Source organism: Apteryx mantelli, chromosome 1 (genome assembly GCF_036417845.1).
Source record: "Apteryx mantelli isolate bAptMan1 chromosome 1, bAptMan1.hap1, whole genome shotgun sequence".
NCBI classification, from domain to species: Eukaryota; Metazoa; Chordata; class Aves; order Apterygiformes; family Apterygidae; genus Apteryx; species Apteryx mantelli.
In genome coordinates, this window is record NC_089978.1 from 181,802,462 (window position 1) to 181,823,051 (window position 20,590).

The 20,590-nt window shown below is 37.8% G+C and overlaps 1 protein-coding gene across 1 annotated transcript in view; it reads right to left on the reverse strand.

Moving 5' to 3' along the window:
• Nucleotides 1-788: 788 nt before the first annotated feature.
• LGR5 (leucine rich repeat containing G protein-coupled receptor 5) overlaps nt 789-20,590 on the reverse strand; it is a 91,059-nt gene continuing 71,257 nt past the window's right edge. Inside the window, exons 9-18 of the mRNA XM_067313326.1 lie at nt 19,826-19,897; nt 19,653-19,721; nt 19,417-19,488; nt 16,345-16,410; nt 16,060-16,131; nt 15,095-15,166; nt 13,005-13,130; nt 8,457-8,602; nt 7,393-7,476; nt 789-1,879 (exon numbers count right to left, since the gene is read on the reverse strand). Coding sequence (XP_067169427.1) covers nt 789-1,879; nt 7,393-7,476; nt 8,457-8,602; nt 13,005-13,130; nt 15,095-15,166; nt 16,060-16,131; nt 16,345-16,410; nt 19,417-19,488; nt 19,653-19,721; nt 19,826-19,897 — 1,870 coding nt within the window. The remainder of the gene's footprint in view (nt 1,880-7,392; nt 7,477-8,456; nt 8,603-13,004; nt 13,131-15,094; nt 15,167-16,059; nt 16,132-16,344; nt 16,411-19,416; nt 19,489-19,652; nt 19,722-19,825; nt 19,898-20,590) is intronic.

A 20,590-nucleotide genomic window follows, 5' to 3' on the forward strand; every position in this document is an offset into this window, starting at 1 on the left:
CCAATTTTATCAGCAGTAATTCTGGAAATAATTCTAAGTCATGACCAAACTGTGCAGCACATCACTAGAAAAATGCCCACGTGACAGTGGCTTGCCATTTACAATTACATTTTAGTCACTTAGCAGGATTTTGGTTAACTTCTTTCTTGCCATGTTAATTCTGTATTGTTTTAGCTGACAGTTAAAAACGCTTTGTCAAGTCAGATGACTTCTATAAAACAACCCCAAGAGCAACTAAATTTTTAAATTAAGAGCATTATCAGTAAAACATGGAGTTTCATCACTGTCTGTTTTCCAGAAACCTTTAGGACTTCAATAGGATTACTCTTCCACTTAAATACCTTGCTGAATCAGGGCCATACACTGACACTTATAAAAACAATCATGGAACTGAAAAAGTATTAAGATCAAATTATAATAAACAGGAAAAAAAAAAAACCAACCCCAAAACACAAACTCTACCAGGTAATGCTTTGAAGAAAAAGCTTACTCTTTTAACACGGTATTTTTGCTCTTGACCAACAGATGCCTTTTCTGAGTATTGCCACTTTAAAAGAGAACAGTTGATACAACTGCATGAACTGTGGCAACTCTCAGTTTCTCTTTTCATCGCAGCATTTCCTAAATAGGCTGGAATTTCAGCCTGCTGCAAGTTTTGTGATGGTCCATTTTTGTGATTCATATACCAATAGTTCAGAGCCATTCTCTAGCCTGTATACACACACCCATATTTACTTTTGGGATTAAAATTTTTGCAAACATAGATGCTTTCTGCACTGCCACTGAAACTAGCGACATGAAACAAATGCTACAGATGAAAGATTACAGCTTTCTGTCATTTGATAAGATGATGGCATTAGTGAATCGCTGGTAGGCATGTCATATGATATACTAGCACTTGTGAAGGTTACCAGTGCTTGTGTTGAGTCACAAGATTGTTTTTCTATGTCTTCTGAATTCACAGAGATCAGACTAGTGTGTTTTGATCTCCTCCATAACAAAGTTTGCTTTTGTAGACTTCCGAGGTCCTCCTTAAAGTGTGGATTGAAAAGTATATAAAGGAGTGGGTTTAGGCATGCAGGCAGTGGAACAATCACTAGCAGTATTGATTTAATCACTTCTGGGCTGATAAAAGTGAGGTTTAGTAAGGAGGAGAAAGATAAGAAGGCCACAGGGCAATAAAGAATGCAGTTAGTAAAAAGTAGCAAGGCTATGTGTTTGACCATAGAGCAATCCCAAACGTTGTCTAGTTCTCCCTTTTCTAAACTACAATAGAGCTTTGTATAAGCAACAGTCATTACCAGAAAACAAAGGGAGTTCAGCAATACCAGTGCTACCATGTAGCCCATAGCAGTGGGTTCTCCAAATGGTAATGGTAAACAAAGTGGAGAAACCCCATACTCACTTCCATTGAGGAGTGGTATCACTGCAACGATTAGTGCCAACATAAAGCAAAAAAAAATGGCTATTTTTACACTAGTAGTAGAGGATTTTGTTTCAAACTTTGCAGCATGCTTTACAGAGAATGCACGTTCAAGTGTGGCAAGGGTAAGGAGGAAAATAGAAACCTCTGAAGCAAAAATGGACAGAAGGCCAGTTATTTGGCAACCAATTCCACTTTCCCACCATGCTCCATACTGAGCAAAACTACCAAAAGTTGATGCATCCACACTGGCTAATACTCCGCTGGCCAGACCCATCAAGGCATTTACAATGGATATTAAACCAATGAGAAGTCTTATGGAGGAAATATACAGCAGAGATCTGAAGACTGTAGCAGTCACCAGTGTATTGCAAATAAAGGCCAAACCCACTATGGTCCACACTCCAATTCTGATCAGCCAGCTACCAAACAGATGGTCACATGGTTTGAAGGGACCTGAAAAAAAAAAAAAAAGGCAAGGGAAACCCATGTAAGATTAAAAATTAATTTTATGCTGTTTAAGACCCTAACTTTCACGCCTCGTGTTGGTTTCCACCACAGCCAGTGACTTCCAGTCCAAAAGTTCAGGAAGTTTTTTTTTCCTGAGCCAGGCTCCAAAATCAGAAGTGACTAACTTCGGAGTGACCAGAGATCTTGATAATGCACTGCTCATATGCATGTTCCGCTATTGGTGTATATGAGTCTTTGTACCTCAGCCTGAATAGGCTGTTTTCTTTTTTGTCCAGCAGTGCAAGTGTAGTGTGAATGTGACCAGGAATTCCTCAGGGCAGGACAGGATGGCTGTACCTCCCTTTTATCTCAGCTATGGTCTTACAGACGTGCAAAACACCACTGTGGGGAAATGGGAAGGTTATCGGAAAATCCTGAAGATCTCTCTCTTGCAATAGTTACTAGATAAGTATTTTGCTGTTGTTAATTTAATAGCTGGAGACAAAACTTTAGTCTGAGGAGAAGAGCGATCGGAAAGCTTATTTACTGAATGAAATGTCCAGTCTGTAGGTTCAAGAAATGCTGTGATGTTTGTAAATGTGTGAAAAAAGCTGAAAGACATTTCTCACTGAGCTGGGACAGGTTTGATGAGTCCCAGAGAAGTGTGATGTAATGGATATGGGCAGATGCACTTTGGCTACTTTACAACATGCCATTCCACAGTCCAAGACTCATTTGCAGTGTCTTGTCTGAAGACTGCTTTGCTCTTCTGTTTCATCCATCAAGATTTTAGGAGGTGATTCAAATGGTTTTGACCTTTGCAAGCAAACGGTCAGGCCTATTTTTTGACATCTAAGGTGTAGGGAAGAAGATGCTTTAATCCTTAGCTGCATGCAATATTGAGATGAATCTTTAATGAATTAATTCTGAAAGAATTTGGGATGGATTTTGTAATCCTGTCGTAATTCTTTCTGGCAAGAATTTGGAATGTATCCTTATAGACATGTTGCTAAGATAGCATCTGTGTGCCATCATTAAGCTTGCCATCAGATAGACCATCTCCATCTTTCTCACTGAAGTGAAGGCTACTAAATACCCTATGTTGACAGATGAATGCATCATGGATCATAGTGCTACTAGTTTGGATTGAGATCCAATTAGATCTGAGAGGTTTCAGCTTAGATTAGGAAATCGGGGTTCTTGAAGAATGTTAATGATATAGTATCCTGCAAAGATGCAGACACATTGAAAAATTGGAGAGGGTCACCAAGATGATTAGGGTTGGAGAACTTAAATTATGAACTGAAAGGCTGAAGGATTTGGAGTGGAAGAGCATCGGAAGATTAGGAAAAGTGGTGCCAGCAGGTTGAGGGAAGTGATTCTTCCCCTCTACACATCTGGTGCTGTGTCCAGTCCTGCCCTCTCCAGTCCAAGAAAGACATGGACATAATGGCAAAGGGCCACAAAAATAATTAAGGGATTGGAGCTTTTGTCATATAAGGAGAGCCTGAGAGAGCTAGGATTGTTTATCCCGGAGAAGAGAAATCTGAGGAAGCATCTTATCAGTATGTATACATGCCTAATATGAGGTGGTAAAGAAGATAGTGCCAAACTCTTCTCAGTGGTGCCAGTAAAAGGACAAGAGGCAATGGGCACAAACTGGAATACAGCAAATACACTTTAAACATAAGATGGTCAAACACTGGTTGCCCAGAGAACTTGTAGAGTCTCCTTCCTTGGAGATATTCAAAAACTGTCTGGACGTCGCCCTGAGCAACTTGCTTTGGTTGACCCTGTTTTGAGCAGTATGATTGGACTAGACAATCTTCAGAGGTCCCTTCCAACATCATCTGTTCTGTGATTCAGGTTTGTTCAGCCTACAGAAGAGGAGGCATGTGGGGGCATCTGATCACAGACCACTACCCAAAAGGTAGTTATAAAGAAGATGGAGGTACTCTCTTCTGATGGATGCATGGTGACAGAATGAGAGGCCCAAGTTGCTTCAGGGGAAGTTCTGTCTGGATATAAGAAAAGAACTCTTCACTGTGAGAACAAGTAACTACTGGAATAGGTTGCCCAGAGAACTGGTGAAATTTCCCTTGCTGGAAATATTCAAGACTTGGCTTGACAGGGCTCTGGATAATCTAAGGCTTTGCTTTAAGCACAAAGTCGCACCAGATGATTTCCAGAACTCCCTTGCAACCTAGACTTTTCTATTATTCTATGATCTGATACTGTTTGGTTATTCAGAAAGGGATAGCAGGTTAAGAATGCAAATAGATGTTCCCTGATGAAAATTAAGGGTGGGTTGTCCTATCCTTTAATTCTAGAAGGTGACTCAGATTCTGGGTTATCACCATTTCATAGACCATAGAGATGTAGTTGTAAGGGATATCTGGTAGTCATCTACTGTAATTTCCCACCTCACAGCAGGACTATCACGGATACTAGATCAGGTCAGCCAAAGCTCTGCGTAGCTGTGTCTTGAAAACTTCACAGATAGACATTCCACAGCCTCCCTAGGTAAATTGTTCCAGCGTTGCACTACCCTTTCTCAAAATGTAAAATCCTCTATGACATCAGGAAGAGCATAGAATAGAACAGAGTAGACTCTGCTTTGCTAATTTTCCCTATAGACCTTTTCTACTGTTGTTTACAACAGACGGATTGGGTAAAAATTCATCTCTGTGTTGGGTATCCATCCAACTTCTGAAGTGGAAGAATTTCAGATTTTTTTTTGAATGGAAGGTTTTACATGTTTTTAGTTTGGTTGCCAACAGTCCTGTTTGGGACTACCTAGTTTGAGAAAATATCTTTATGGATGGAATATTTAAATCTTTCATTTATGAAATACAGCTTTCTGCTTAAGTTGACTATCAAGCTATACTGTAGGCAAGATAAGTGCACCACAGAGAGTGAAATCTATTGTTTGTTAGACTGTTTGATACAGCAGTTCCACAGTAACTGTTTCCCCAGAATGACTGTTTCCTTGAATGGTAACAGGAAGGTTTGGCTCAGCTTTGTCTGCTAATGCAAAATATGCAACTCTTCATCATTATTAGTACTGACTTGTTTAGAATATGCTTTATGGGAATCTTTGCAACTGCTGCAATGTTAAAGCCCATCTGCATTCTGTTGAGACTACAGTCCCATGCCTGGAATCATCATTCTAGTAATGAAGAACATGACACTGCTGTCTGCATGGTGGGAAAGAAGTGAAAGGAAATCCCTGGAAACTGTTCTATTCTTTTGAGGCTGTAGCAGCTAAAGGGGATAAGAGATGGCTTATTGGTGTGTATGACTTTTTTTCTGTTGGTAGCCATACTTATTTTAAAACAAAATTGTAAAGTGGATGGTTGTTCTGAATGTGCACTTAGCTAGCATTTCAAGCAAGGTAACACAAGTCTTATCAGTAGCAGAAAGATAGTTGGAGAATGCTGAGTTCATTCCTGAATCTGTCTTGCTGTTAGAAAGCTGTGTCTTTTGGGGAATCCAATGAATTTGAGACTGCAAGCTGAGGTAAGGTATGCATTTTGGGAGGTTCCTTTTATAGATGCCAGGGATGGCACCTGAGACTTGATGAGAAAATTCCCTTTACCAGCCACTTGTACAGTTAGATTGCTCTTCAAGTATGCTCCAAGTATTTGGAATAGTTTCTGAGCAAACAAAAGACAGTTGTTTATAACCATATTCTGGATGTGCTCTTGATTCTCTATAAATCCTAGGTACTCCCCGTGGGATAGGCTTGGAATAACACAGTATTTCCTGCTGAAACACACATCATGAAAGTTGAAATGCCAACTATTTCACCCAGTTTAGGAAAAGGATTATGGACGTGAATATAATTTCAGCTGGCAGTTGCATGCTTTGAGTTTTTGGAATCCAGTTGGGCCCTTTGGGCCTTTAGAGATCAGAAAATATTAAGTAAAATCATTTTCTCTGCTGACCGCCCTCATTTCTGAGGAGTTGATGTTGTTGAAGATGTGAAGATAAATTGGGAAGGTAGTTTGAAGACAGGCAGCAAATAAAATTGGATTGTCATTTTTGTACTTTTTTGTGATGGTGTCTGTGAGGTACCTACCATGAGAGGAGAAGATCTGTATAATTGATTGGTTTCATCATCTAGGCAGCCTGAAAAAAACCACTGTTTGTGATCTGAAGGGATCAGAGTTGTGGAAAGTTGAGGCTTTCTTTGCATTTGGAAGTTTTGTCTTTTTGGAGGTGCTTCTGGTGATCTGTGATTGAAGTAAGACTAGAGCTAGTCCTTCTTCTTGTAAAGTCAAGTCATGATTGAAGCCTGCTGTATATTGTCATAGACTTGAGATGTATACACTGTGTAATTGAAGCTGAATACTCCAAAGTCTGAGAAGCATTATTTTTCTCTGTACTAGATAACTCTGCTCTCTCAAAGAAAGTCCTCCACAGTGATCAGTACTTCTCTGTAAAGACACAACCCTTGCAGCTCAGACATACTCCATATGGCTACAGCCATCATCCTCAAGTGGGAAGAAGCATCTATGTGTTAGTTTACAAGGTTTTCTACGACACCATTTGAAAGATCAGCACAGAAGCAAAATTTTCTCTTGTGTTTGGTGATAACTTACTTTGAAGACAGTGATGTGTTTGTGATGTTTAACTCAGTAGTTATATTTAGGCCACAGGAGAATATGAGATGGCCAAATTTATCCAAATTCTTTGGCCTCCTGTCTTTTCTATTGCTGTTTATGTAACTTCTGTTTTATTATTTGCTGTTACAAACAAGAATCTTGGCTTGGAATGAATGCTGAAGCACTAGTTGTCACTTGGGGGTTTTTGTTCATGTTTCACAAGGAAGGGATGGCTAGGGAAAATGTTTGCTGAATCAGGCTAGCAAAGTCCATGACCACCGCTGCTAAAGCAAGGAGAAACATTCCAGGAACATGCTTCTCTCCTTGCTTTAAAGGAAGCTTTCAGTGGAATCGATGGCCTGCAGCTTTGCAGTTTAACTGAAGCATTTCTTTTTCCTTCCTTCCACATTACTAAGCCAGGGATGCACTACTCTATAAAGAAAATGGCAGTGGTGAGAGTCCTTTGTGATAGCCTGTGTAGGGTCCATACAGTAGTGTTTGATATTTATTAGCCATTGAATTAAACTGTGTTTTTCGAGGATCTCAAGTGCAGGATACCTTGATGAAGTTCAGAGGAATTAGTTTAGTTTTACAAGGAATGAGAGAGCAAAGACTCTGTTCTGTATCTTTTTCTTGCTAGAAAAAGATTTTAATAACTTTTGACAAGAGGCCTGGAGTGAGAATCTGCCTGAGGACTGGGTAAAACTTCTAGTATATTCATAGATGAATTCAGTAGCTGAATAGTCTTCTGGACTTCAGTGCAAAATTTATATTATTGTAAAACGTATTTGGTCTCACCAAATTATTTTAAAACATCATGTTACTTCCTAGTACCAGATTCAGAGTTTGTTCTGCATCTCAAATATCTGGTAAAGGTGTATTTGGTTTCCTATCTGCCTGGCAGTTCCATACCTGGAGAAGGTGAACATTGCACTGAATGATGAGCTTTCAAATCCTCTTCAAAGTCAAGAAGAAAATCTTCAAAGTCACGTTCATCTGTGGGGGAGAAAACACCCAAATTTGGTACTGTAATTTTTAGGAAAACCTCTTTTAGTATAAATTGCGAAATATGTCTGTTGTATTTAAGGCTTGCCATTGTCTCTTTGCCTGCCAAACTGTAAGCAGAAGCAGACATAGGCTTACTTGGTTTTGAATCACTGTATTCAGGAATATTTAAAAAGTTGGCACCACCACATCTCTGAAATAATCACCTTCAGAAAAGTAGGTTCTTCATTACCTACTAAGAATTAACCCAGGTTCTTTTGTGTTTGTTTTTTTACGTCATAGCTTCACAATGTGTTCTTGGCTCCACTCTTGCTGCGGCCAGCCGAGATATCTGAAATTTACTGGTTTGCAGGAGTGGAGATAGCATAGAAGGCAGCAAGATAGTTTAACATGTATGTGTGCACTTAAAGTAAGAGGTCGCGTAACAGTCCTTATGCTGAAGGGGAGGAAATACACAGTAATATTCTATCCTGGAGAGCAGATGTACTCTTTGGTACTCATGAAGTGTCAGGAAAAAACACTGGCAGCGATGCCAGGTTAGCCATACTAATGCTGTGACTCATCCTGAAGCAGGTGCACAGCACATGCAAGCCAAGGATGAGCTACTACCTTCAAGCCTCGCAAGAAACGGTGACCTGGATCTTTGCTGGTCTGCTATTGTATAGTGTGTACTGCAGCATGCTTCCCTTCCTCCCAAATAAAGGGAAAATTTTACTTCCCACATTATTATAGTTAGCATTTAGATGGCAAGAAGAGTGACTGAGACTTTTGAAAGACTTATCTGACACAATGAGTTTGCTAAGTATGGTAACACTTGAATAACATATTATTGGGCAAGAGACTGTAAAAGAGTACTGCATTTACTTAACATCACAGGCTGCTCCTGTGAAACTCAGTGTCAGAATTTCTACTCCTTTCTCTGAAAAAATCACAGGCTTTAGGTAGATTTAAAAGCAAAAGATGAGGATTACCTTGAATTTGTAACAATCCGGTATCCTTCCTGTGAAAATCATCAGTGCTGCTATTCTCGTCTTTGTTCCATTGGCTGGAGATCTTGTAGTGGCTCTCACAAGCTCCAAAAGCACAGCACTGATAAGCATAAGGCATTTCCATGACCCTGACAAGGAAGCAGGCCATGATACTGGTTTAGAGTGCCAGAGTTACTAGATTGTATTGCCCCTCTAATGTTAGCACAGAGGAACTTGGTTAAATAACCGTAATTGAAAGTAAAAATATTTATGGGTAAAAATCAGTCATGGTAATACAAAATGGAGGATTCACAGACAGAATTCCATGTCAGAAACGCAAATGATTTCTAGGCTAATTTTATTAAAGGCACAATGACATTTTCCTGTATATTTTCATGATGGACATATTTAGTAATATTTTAAATTATATATTTAATGAAGCAGTTAGAGATATGTGTCTTGCAATTGAGTGTTGCTCTGAGAGTCATATTTGTACTTTATGTTTTTTAATGATTTTATCGTGTAGCTCAACATGTTACTTCCTTAATGTTTTCTTTTTAAAAAGCAGATCCAAAGATCACAACTGCCTCTACCTGCATAACAGGCAAAAACAAAACATCATTCCCCAAATGGAATTTCTCCAATTTTGGGAAGATGAGATCTACTTTTGGATTCAAACGTCATCCATTTCTCTCCACCTCAAGCCTTTTTCACAGTGAAACAGCAGAAGGGAGATTGTCTTTCATGTGCAGACCAAAAAAAGCAATGTTCTGAACTGAACAGTGAACGCATCAGATATACATCATGTGTGAAACAGTGTCACAGAAGAAACGGTTTTACTTTATTAATTGTCATAGGAATGTGCACGGTGATCGCAGGACACTGGATGTTCATTACTAATTCTTTTAAGATCATTGGTATTCCTAACACATAACTGGGTATTGGTCAGTGAGTTTCAATGATTTTGAGGGTTTCTATTGTCAGACAGTTGCTGATTTTCTGTATGTTTGGAATTCCATTACTTTAGGAATGTGCAAATTCTGGGGTAGCATGGAAGAACTACATATATTCAAGTTCTACAGACTATTTCTTCTATTTCTTAAACATACTTTATGCTTTGGAAGTAGAGATACTTAATCTGCACTGTTCTCCAATAATACACAATAAAACCTTAGCCTCCATTTCAAAAGCCTAATCAACCAAAAAAAAGCAACCATAAAAGAGGTGATTAAAAGTTGTTCTGACTTAACTTAAAAGGAATAAAATAGAACTATATCCTACTATCAGATTACTTTTAACAGTTTAATCATGTAAATTAACATAATAAATACTCTAAGCAACCTTTAAAGCCCTGGGAAATCTACAAAGGGATCAGTCTGTGAATAAGGCCCAGTGTCAATGAGACTTAAACTCGTGCACTAGCCAAAGGCTTGGTACAAAGGGGAACAAACTAACCCTAACGGCTAAAGTTATTATTGTTAAATTAGTGCATTTGGGGGCATTTAGTTTCTACTTGCTGATATTTCTGCTGGGAATTAGCAACAATAATCTGTACTGTTGTACATAATGCAAAAATTTTAAAAGGAAATTTTTAAGTACTCCAGTAAAGTTCAAGGTAACCAAGATAAAGCAGGTTTATGCCAGCAGATCTAAATATTTAATTTCTAACTCATTTCTGTGCATATGATTTTTTAAAATAAAGAGATTATCTGATTAAATATTTTTGTAAAAAATTCCCATAAGCTGTCCTTACATAAACTATTATTAAACCCACAGGTTACTAGACTACCCCATAGTTAGTCTTCTTCTAGGCTGAAAAGCAATCACCATGAATTGGTTAAAACTAGAAAAGCCCCTTTTCTGACAAAAATAACCTTATTTAAAAAAACATTGAAAGTTCTGCAAGGTGATGGTTGTGACTAATGGCTCCAGACCTTTTTGGAAGAAGTTTATACTGCTGTGCGAAGGACTAGCTGGTGGATATTTCAGTCTCAAGTGACTCATGCTAATGTATTCTCTGGTTAATCACACAGCTCCATACGCTTAATAATGACAGGTTTCCAGATGCTGTTGGGCTTCTACCAGTCTGATGGCCAGCCCTAGAGTAGAAATCTGGACCTCTTGCGTTACACTGTTCCCCTGTTTCCAACCCCCCCAAACTTTTAGACTATCTTAGTTAAAGAGCAAGAATCCCATTTCCAGCCTATTTGATATGGGTGATTTGGACTTTGTCAAATTAAATTCTTTAAAAAACATTGGCTGAATCTGTTTTTATGTACTGCTTATCTTACTGATGGTATCTGTATCTTTACTTTTTTTTTTCTTTCTGAAGCAAGGAATGCTTTCTTTGGTTTTTGATTAAGCAGCAGAGAACACAATGTCATTTTTCAGCTCACAAAGGTGTGGGGTTGTCAGTGAATGGGAATGCACAGTTATGATGGATGGATCTAGTAACTGAATTCTTTACAGTACTGAATCAAAGCATCAGATAAAGAAGAAAGGAGTGGTTGGCAACCTGGCTTTATTTCCTCATAGCTTGCTATAGCAGGCTGGGCTAAGCTGTGTGCGTTCTTGTGCCGTTGCTGAAGGTGGGGCAGAGGATGCTCAGCTGTTTGATGTGTTTGTGCATTGAACAGCAATGACCCACTTAGATGAGCAAGAAGCTTTTATACAGGAATTTGTCTTTAATGTTATAACAAACGTCTAGTTCCAACAATTATAAAGGGTAAAATTTCATTTTGTTTTAGATCTCTGTTCAAGTTTGGTGCTTTATACACTGCCCATGCAGTGATCCTGTGTGAAGTCCTGACCATTTTAATTCATGGTAAAAGTCCTATGGACTCCAGGTCAAGATTTTACCCCATTCTCCCCTGACTAGATGTCCTTTGCTCTTACAGATATCAATCAGCCCGAGATATGTAATCATATCTCTTACACCTTTTTTAACGACTTCAGCTATTCCCTGACACTTCCTTGTTAAGTACTTACATGGATTAGATTCACTGTAGTTGCATTTTAGCAAGGTACATAATTTTACTGGGGGAAGAATCATATAAAATATAGTTTTAATAAAATAATTAACAAATCCTAGTTGTACATAATTCAGTTGAATAGTGAATTATTCTAGAAGCAATACTTCTTACGCCTGCAGGCCATGTCACATACATATATATTACTGTATACTTGCTAGCTGGGCCTCACTGATTTTCTTTATTTACATTCTTTTCAAGAACCTTCAGATATCTAGAATTGTCATTTGCCTCAACATGCAGGCAAAGTCATAGAAGAAAAACTGTGATAAAAACTCAGCCTCAGCCATACAGGATTTCTTATGGTACTTGATTCTTGACCTCTGAGACCCATCTGAACTTGTGTAAGGCCTCTAGTACCTTGAGTCTTTTCATTATAAAGTAGTTTCATATACTGTGATCAAGTCATCGCCCATTCTTCTCTGTGACAAACTACAGGTATTGGTTTTATTAAGTCTTTTAAGGCATTTGTTCCTAATCCTGGAACCACTTTTTGCAGCTCTTCTCTCTGATTCTATTAATATACCACCACAGAAGTATTCTAGTGTGAATCCCTCCAGTACAGTATACAGAGGTTAAATCAGCTTCCTATTTCTACTCATGACTCTCTTATTTATAACTCCAAACTACCCTAGTCCTTTTTACCGGTGGTATGTCTCCTTGAGCTGTCGGCTTACTATGACTTATGGAACTTTTGCAGTGCAAAAGTTGAATCTAGTGAGGATGTACCTATGCACATGCTATTTGTTTCAAACTTTATGATATCAAACCTCTTACAATAAAATGGGGAAATGGGGAATAAAATTATATTTTGCACTTGGACATGGACTTGGACTTCCAATTAAAATATAAAAAGCAAGGGAACTAGGAGAGTGAGGGGTCACTGCCAAATACCCTAAAGTCAGAGGCAAATCTCCCTTTAAAATGATTTATCTGTGGTCATCCAATGACTAGCAGAGCTGCAAATAATCTCTAGAAAACATTTCCTTCCTGTATCACAGAGCATCCAGCAGAAAACTATCCATCAGCATCAAAATGTTTTAATAATGATGGACGAGTATTATCTGAATCTTAATCAAAAGATTAAAGCTAAAATCTGTTTGTTTCTACTTTAAACAAATATGAACAAATATTTTAAAACTTCAGGACTATATTCTTCCCTTGATATTTACTGAGTTCTCATTAAATTTAATGGAAGTTCTGTAAGAACAGCCAGCAGAAGAAGGGCATATCACTAAGCTGCTAGCAATGTTGTTTTAACAGCTTTTGAACCATATCACCAGGAAGCAGATGTGGCTCATTTTAAGCAAGTACTGGGGTTAATATTTCAAAACCCTTCATAGTTTCTGCAGTTAAAAGTGAGCATAATAAAATAAGTCTATCACATTTTTATCATATTTGCTTTATTTTTAATAGCACAGATCAAAGACTGATAATACAAAGCACCATGCCTTACACACTGACACACCTTCCATTGCACAAGAACCCAAATGTGGCTTATTAGTTTTAATGATATACTCACTTGAGTTCTGGAAAATTTTCAGATGATATCAAACTTTGTAGGGCATGATTTCCTGTTAATTTTAAATGAGTTAAACCATGTAGCCCCGTCACAGGAAAAGAGGACAAAAGGTTGGATGACACGTCCCTGCATAACAGCAAATAAAAATCAGTTTACAAGTTTTCATTTTTTTCTTCAGCACTTGAAGTGTCATGTTGGAAAAACAGGTTATACATTTCTAACTCTATCAAAGATCACTGCATTAAGCAGAGACCCCCCCCAATCAGCAGAGCAAATCTGCAACACCACTCAGGAGAACACATCTGTGTACCTAGCAGAAAGCTAACAGTAATATCCAGCAGTTTGCTAAGAGTAACCTCTGTTGTCAAGTTTTGACTCCAAGCATTCATAGTGCCAGTTTTGAGACTAGCGAATGAAATTAAAATCAGTTCATTGGACTGTTGGTATTAAAGGGAGCCACTACCAGAAGACATTTCTGCAGCTTAAACAGTTCAGTGGGACGCAGGAAGAAATGAGTGCTCTGAATCCTCCACAAGAAGCAGGGCCAGTGGATGAGGAAGAAGCATGTTTCAGAGCAGGACAGGTCTGGGCTGGAGAGAATGAAGGTGACAGTTCTGAGCTGAGGTTTGTCTGAGCAGCTGAGGGAAGACAATGCAGATGAACATGGATATATGGCTTGGAGAAAGTAAAACAGATGAAGGAAAAGTGATTGCGATCAAGGAGAAATATGTAAAGTAATGAAAGAGGAAGAAGTTCAGAGGTATTTTCTCTATTTCTCTCTTTCCCTCTTCCATTTTTTCTATAAGCCTTTTCAGTCCTCTTCACAGTAATCTACACTGCAGTACTTAAGCTGGTCAACACTCAGGAAGGAGTAAGAAGGGGAGTGCTACTGAAATGTTTTCATGCCAAAGGGTGGGCTCTTTTGGACTATCTACTGAAATCTAAGGGGCTAGTCTTAAAATAGGAGGTATGCTGATGCACTGCTCTTTTCTGGTTGTGTGTGTGTGGTATTACTCACAACATGGTTAAATATCAAAGGTGAAATTTTGGTCCCACTGAAATGGAAAAACTACTACTGACTTCAGTCAGACCAGGATTACAGACTAGCACTTCAGATAACACTGGTACACTGGTTTACTGTGTGTGTTAAAGGGCATTTTTCTTTAACGATCTCTGAGTGTTCAGTGCTACAGACCAAAGCTACAGTTTACTGCTGGTAGAACAGTGTTCCCTCATCCATTTCTCATTTACTTTCTTCTGTAGGAAAGCCCTGAGGAGGGTCAAAAAAAAAAAAAAAAAGGTATGCAATAGGCAATGCTCTGTCTATGGACATTTGTCAGAGCACCATCAAGAGAGGAGGTTTGCACAGCAACAGGATACTGATACAACCTACAATAGCTTTCCAAATTTAGGTTTCCCAGCAGCTACTGGATTATCTGTGAGCAGATGCCCAGCATTATGTCTTTGTGTGCAAGATAACTCTGGAGGAATTTTCTCTCAGGTCTTCTCCATACACCCATTGCCTCAGGGAGTCATCTGAAAGAGGTATTCCAATGACAGCGGGAAAAACGAAGAAGTTAATAAAGACTGAGAAGAGCTTGTGAATAAGGCCTGCAAAATTAGGCCTCTGATGTTTTGACCACTAATTACTCTGGCTGAAGTTACTAAAGAAGCAAACCTGTTCTATCAAATGAGAAACAATGAAATAAAGATGCTTACTTGAAAATGGTATTCAATTTTGGATCTGATTTTAGTTCTGATATACAAATAATAACAAATCTGCCCTGGAAACACTGCTACAAGAGACTAAACTATTAACAAACTAACAGAAGAAAAGCAGATACACTGATGTACTTCATGGGCACCAAATCACCATGATTACACAGTGGTATATGCAGCTTTGCCATAATACCTATGGGAGTTGGTGAAGTATGAGAAAGCAGACATACACATAAGAATTCAATAGACCAGAGAATTACAATAGAGAAAACCTTAATTTCTCCTGAATGGGGCACTAAGTTATAAAGTTTTTATATGCTCTTGCAAGAAAAATGTGAAAATTTAAATATAAAAGATATATAAATACTTACAGTTTGATCAGAGATGGTAAAGAAGAGAATGCATTGGGATGAATAATTTTAATTTTGTTCCAAGCTAAATCCCTACAAAAAAAGTGAGCGGAAAATTACATACCCACTGAGTGAATATGGCAGTTTTCATACACTTGATTAGGATGCCTAAATATAAAAAAGGTATTAATTACATGCAAATATTTTCAATAAGCTTCTGCATATCTCATAATGAGATGTCTTTCCCAGTTTTTAAATGATGTTAGTCCGTTAACGTTGTTAGTTACTAAACTGACAACTTTTTCTAAAACTTCTTAATGACTTCTATAATCTAACTCAGTTGTTTGTTTTCAGTCTGCTTCACAATCTCCCAATGCAGCAGAAAGAAGAGTGGATAGATGCACTACTTCTAAGAAATTGTCATGATATAACTAGGAAAAGCAAATCCACTGTCAATAGGCTTAACTTCCTAACCAGAATCTTCACCTCCCTTGAAAAATCAGAATGACTGAAAACACTTCTTAAAAAAAAAAAAAAAATCTACAGGCTAGTTTCTGCAAAGACTTATACCCATGAATAATTTCTCCACAAAATTATCCTATTAGAATACTTGTCTGAGTAAAACCCATAAACCCATGCAGGATTGAAACGTATTTCTTAACATACCATCTTCTATAAAAAGATTTCATGCTCCATAGAGCTGATTATTGCGAACCTGCCAACAGATACTAGCTCTGGCTCAGTATCTCTTTCCACCTCCACCAGAAATATTTAGAAGTAGCAGCTATTATAGCTATATGTTTACATCTTTGAATTCATTGCTGCAGATGCTCAGCTTCACAATGTTTATTCTGCTTTCACAAGTATGACCTAATGGGTGAATGATCCAAGTGAGGAAAAATAGAAACAGGAACATTTGGGGGCAGACAGTATATGCCCCGTGTTTCTGAGACCCCCAGGTGAATTGCTGTTATGGCTGTACTCACAGAGAACGCAGAGCAGCCAGCTGCCGAAAAGTATCTGCTTTAATTTCATCGATTTCATTGTGATGCAAGTCACTGAAACAGCAATAAGAAACTCATTGGTTTCAAAGACATTTGGAGGACGCATTGGGGTATTTTGGACTGAGTTTAGGGATCAACCTCCTTACATTGTAAGGGTATTGTATTTGGGATATGTCAAATTGGCTAGCAGTAACAAAATTAATGATGTCCAAGCAATTTGTATACAGATGCCTCTTTTTAGGCATTTTAGGATAGTCTGAAGCTTACATTTTTTGGAGCTTTTTACATGCAGCAAAACAGGGTAAATCTTCCAGCAGATTATAAGACAGATCCCTGCAATACACAAGACAAGAAAAAAAAGTAAAGATTAACAGCAAGGTAACATTAAAATAAAAAGTTTTCCTTTTGGAAATTGGCTATCTTCATGCTGGATTTAAAAATAACTTGTTTTTATTCACACTCAGAAGGGAATAGAAATGTGCAGTCTCAGTTATTCTCTCTCATCTGTCAGATTTTGACTTCTAACCGAGGAGGAGGCAGGGAGAGGAGAGGAAAAGTTAGGATGTATTGAATCCATATCCTATGCCTGAAAATTCCTTGCATTGTCTGAAGATTTCCTGCCTGAAATGTAGATGTCTGAGTGTTTTAAAGTAATGAAATTTGCAGTATGCTTATATGGAATAGCTTCATATTCATCAAGTTTAATATCTGACAAATACTTACATCATTTAAAATGCTCTATCAAATATATATACTCATATTTTGTCAGAGAAGATCCTATATTTTCTGGCTATAGTCACACTGAACAGTAATCAGCTTTCCAGTCTACACTTCTAATTAAAAAGTGTTGCTCCTGACCCTTAGAACTGTTATATCTTCTAGTTGAGAGCTCTGGTTAAAAATATATTGGAACTAACTTTGAAATCAATCACTACACGGAGGAAAAAAACCTAAAAAGACTTGAGCCAAAGCTCAACAAATTACAGAATAAGTGAAACATCTGGACTGATTTATAGTATAATGTAACTAATCGAAAACAAGCCCTGGCAATTTGCAGAAATTGGAAAGAAAAAATAAAAAGAATCAATCCTCCCACTCCCCACCCCCCCTCGAATAATAGTCTCATCCCGTACATCTTGCTCAGGGAAAACTCACACCAAACCGAATGGGAATTTTGCCTATGCAGAGAGCATTCTAACTATAAACAGGAAAGATGTCCTTTTCCACTGTTATCTAATATTATCCATTTAAAGATTAATATGTTTTCCTGCCTGTTTCAAATTCTTTAAAACTGGTTCAGCTCTATGAAGTTGCTTCCTTGGAAAAAATTTAATTTAATTTTCATTGTTACTGTCCTGACAGGGGCATTTCATATATTCAATACATGATTTGTGGAAATGGTGCAAGCAATGACAGCGTGTGAACTGAATGTATCCCACTTTTGTTACTGTGCACACAGGCTACTATCAATATATATACATTTTTGTTTCAGTAGTGAAGATTACTGACTCTGTTTTTGTGTTGGTCACAGGCAACCTGGGGTCCAAGTCAGGCAAGTTAGAGAACAATTCTAGTGAGCTGGAGGCTTTTAAGCTGAGGTGAAAGATGTTTGGTATGTCTGGTGGATGATGACTATCCTGTCACACAGCTATGTGACTTAGGTCTTCTTAAAAGGATGTTACCAACCTGCATTTTATACATACTGACACTCCCTCTCCACATATCAAAAAAAAAAAAAAAAAAAAAAAAAAATCCCCCTCCCCTCAATTCCGATAGCGCACTAGAAAATATTTCACTTGTTCACTTTTAAGGATTTTTTTTTCACTTTGTTAATACACGAGGGTCTTTGCAGCAGAAGGCAAGTGGTTATGGTTCCCACGATGAGGTGCACACTTAACCATGCTGAGAGCAGTCTTGTGAGGACTGCTGGAACCATGTTCTCAGAAACACCTTTGCTGCAGGTGTGTAGACACCCAGGAAGCCTCTGTGTGCATTAATGCACATGTGGAAGCATTGGAGGCTAGGGAGGACGCCCAAATTGGCTTTCAAAGCAGTGTTTGTGCTTTTAGTATTTGTGTTTCAAAGCAGGGTGTTTTGCTGCGTCTGAGCCAGGAAGTCTTCAAGACTGCTGCCTCCAAATGACTTGTGGGGTTCAGTATCCCAATATATTTCATGGGATAGACAAAACTAACATGCAAACTTAAATGTGGGCTTGGCGGGTTTGTTCCAATCTGATGGGCATGGGTAAAAAGCAACTCTGAGTACATGACACTGCTGTCAAATTCATTCCCCAACCTTTTAAATGTCAGCTCTAGTAATACAGGGTGATACTTGAAAATATAAAATGTGAATTTCCAGTGGAGGGTCCCACTCTACTATGAATTGTACTATGAACTGTATTTATATTACTGTAATGTTTATTTGCCTTCTGTTTAGAGTTTATTAATCCTTTTTGAATAATACAAGACATATTTAAGCTTAAGTCTGTGTGCAAACTTTCTTCTGGCAGCAAACTGTTTTTGTCTTTTATCATTCTGGAAATGATTATAATGAATCCCTCAACTAAAACTTAATTTTTCTAGAAACAGTTCATGACATCCACACTGGTATTCAAATAATGTGTTATAATTAGTGCTATTTCAGTGTTGGCCAAGAGAACTAATACCAAATACATTCCTAGTGATGTAATACATAGAGCAAAGTGCTGTTGGCTCATTCTCAAAGAAGTGGACACAATGATTACTTTCGTTAGTGATATACTCCAAGAATATTTCCAAGCTAAAATAATATTGGATAGTTAGTACAAAAACTATGCCCCAACACGCCAAGGAATAGTCTATTAAAATTTCAGTCAACTACTTATGTCTGGTTGGAAAAGAAAGTAAAAGAGAAGCATAATAAAGACTTGAAACTGCACTCCTTACTCAATTATATTTTCCACTGACTTCACTGAATTATCTGCCTCAATGAGGAAAAAAAAGAGACTAGTGTAGGAGAGAGAGAGAATGAACGCAAACAAGGCCATGCAAATAGTTCTGATGTTTTTTTAAACAAAACTGAGAATCATTTTACTCTTTTCTAAAAATATGCAAAGTAACTATATGTGAAAAGGACTCTTTTTCAACAACACATGGGAAATCCTCACTGATAAGTGGACTGTGAGGTTTTTGAAGCTGGTACTATTGAGCAAGATAGGGGTCCGCTCCCTTATCTGAGTTCCTAAGCAGTAATGTGATATACAGAAATAGCAGAAAGTGGGTAATTTCAAAATCATAATGATTTCATTTGTCCACTAATCTCTTACATTAATGTAATGTTATCAATCTTACTGAAACGTACAGCATTTGGAGATTAGGTAACTGGTCACAAGCTGATTTGGGGAGAGAGGTGATCTGTGCTCCTGTGAGAGTCCTGTTGAAAGTATTTACAAAAAAAAAAATAAATTACTTTTTAAACATTGCAAAGCAAATACTTTTTTAGGTCATTCCTTAAAATAAGTCAGTATCCCAGAAACCAAAACAAAGCAAAAAAAATCATTTATTTTGCATACTATGGAGTACTTCTCTAGCACTTACAAACTCTCCAGACTTGCAGTCCCAGTCAGATCAGGAAACTCTGTTATCTCTGAAGCACCATTTAAAGTCCTAGAATTTAAAAACATAATTTCAATATCATTGTCAGGGAAGTGTGGGACAATTGCAATAGTGTACTATATAAAGACAATTAAAATAAAAAGGTAAACACATACAGAGTTCTGAGTTCTGGTAAGTGTTGAAAAGCAGACTTTCCAACAAGCTGGATAGGGTTATCATAAAAATGTCTGCAAAAATAGGGGAAAAAGACATTTTATGCAAAATATTTAAAAAGATTCAAAATAAATCACACAATTACACTATATGGAAATGAGTAAACTCCGTAGGATAAACCACAGACTTGGTGTACCTCTGGGCTTTTTCTCACCCACTAACCCATTTCCATCAGCCTTATTTTGAATGCTCAAGCAGCCATTGCTTCCTTGGTTTTAAAGCTAGAAGCCAATCAACAAAATACTTCCTCTTTCTCCCAGGTTTGCAAAGATAGAAATACAAAGATGAAGCACTGGTTACTATCTGGTACAAATTTAAATTTAGCAGGTGAAAAAGTCAGAACTTTCTATATTTGTAAGAGGCTGTCTATCCATAGCATTTGAGTCCCATCGCACTTTTGAAGCCATGCTGCTTTTGCTCATAGAATAATATCCCTCAAGATGAGTCACTATTTTTCTTACATTTATTTTATAATTTCTTATTTTGCAGTTTGCCAGTTAAATGCATTCATATGTAAGACAATGGGAACTGAGACTAGAAGCCACCAAGAGTAATTTTTTGCTAGCGTCTTCTGCCAGTGATCCTAAGAGACTCATAAGCAATAGTTTGAACAAAAGGTCAAATGCTGGGGAGCATGACTGTCCCTTTAAATAGGTATGCAAACTGCCCATCTCTCCATGAAGATGGCAAGATATGAGCTCTTGTCT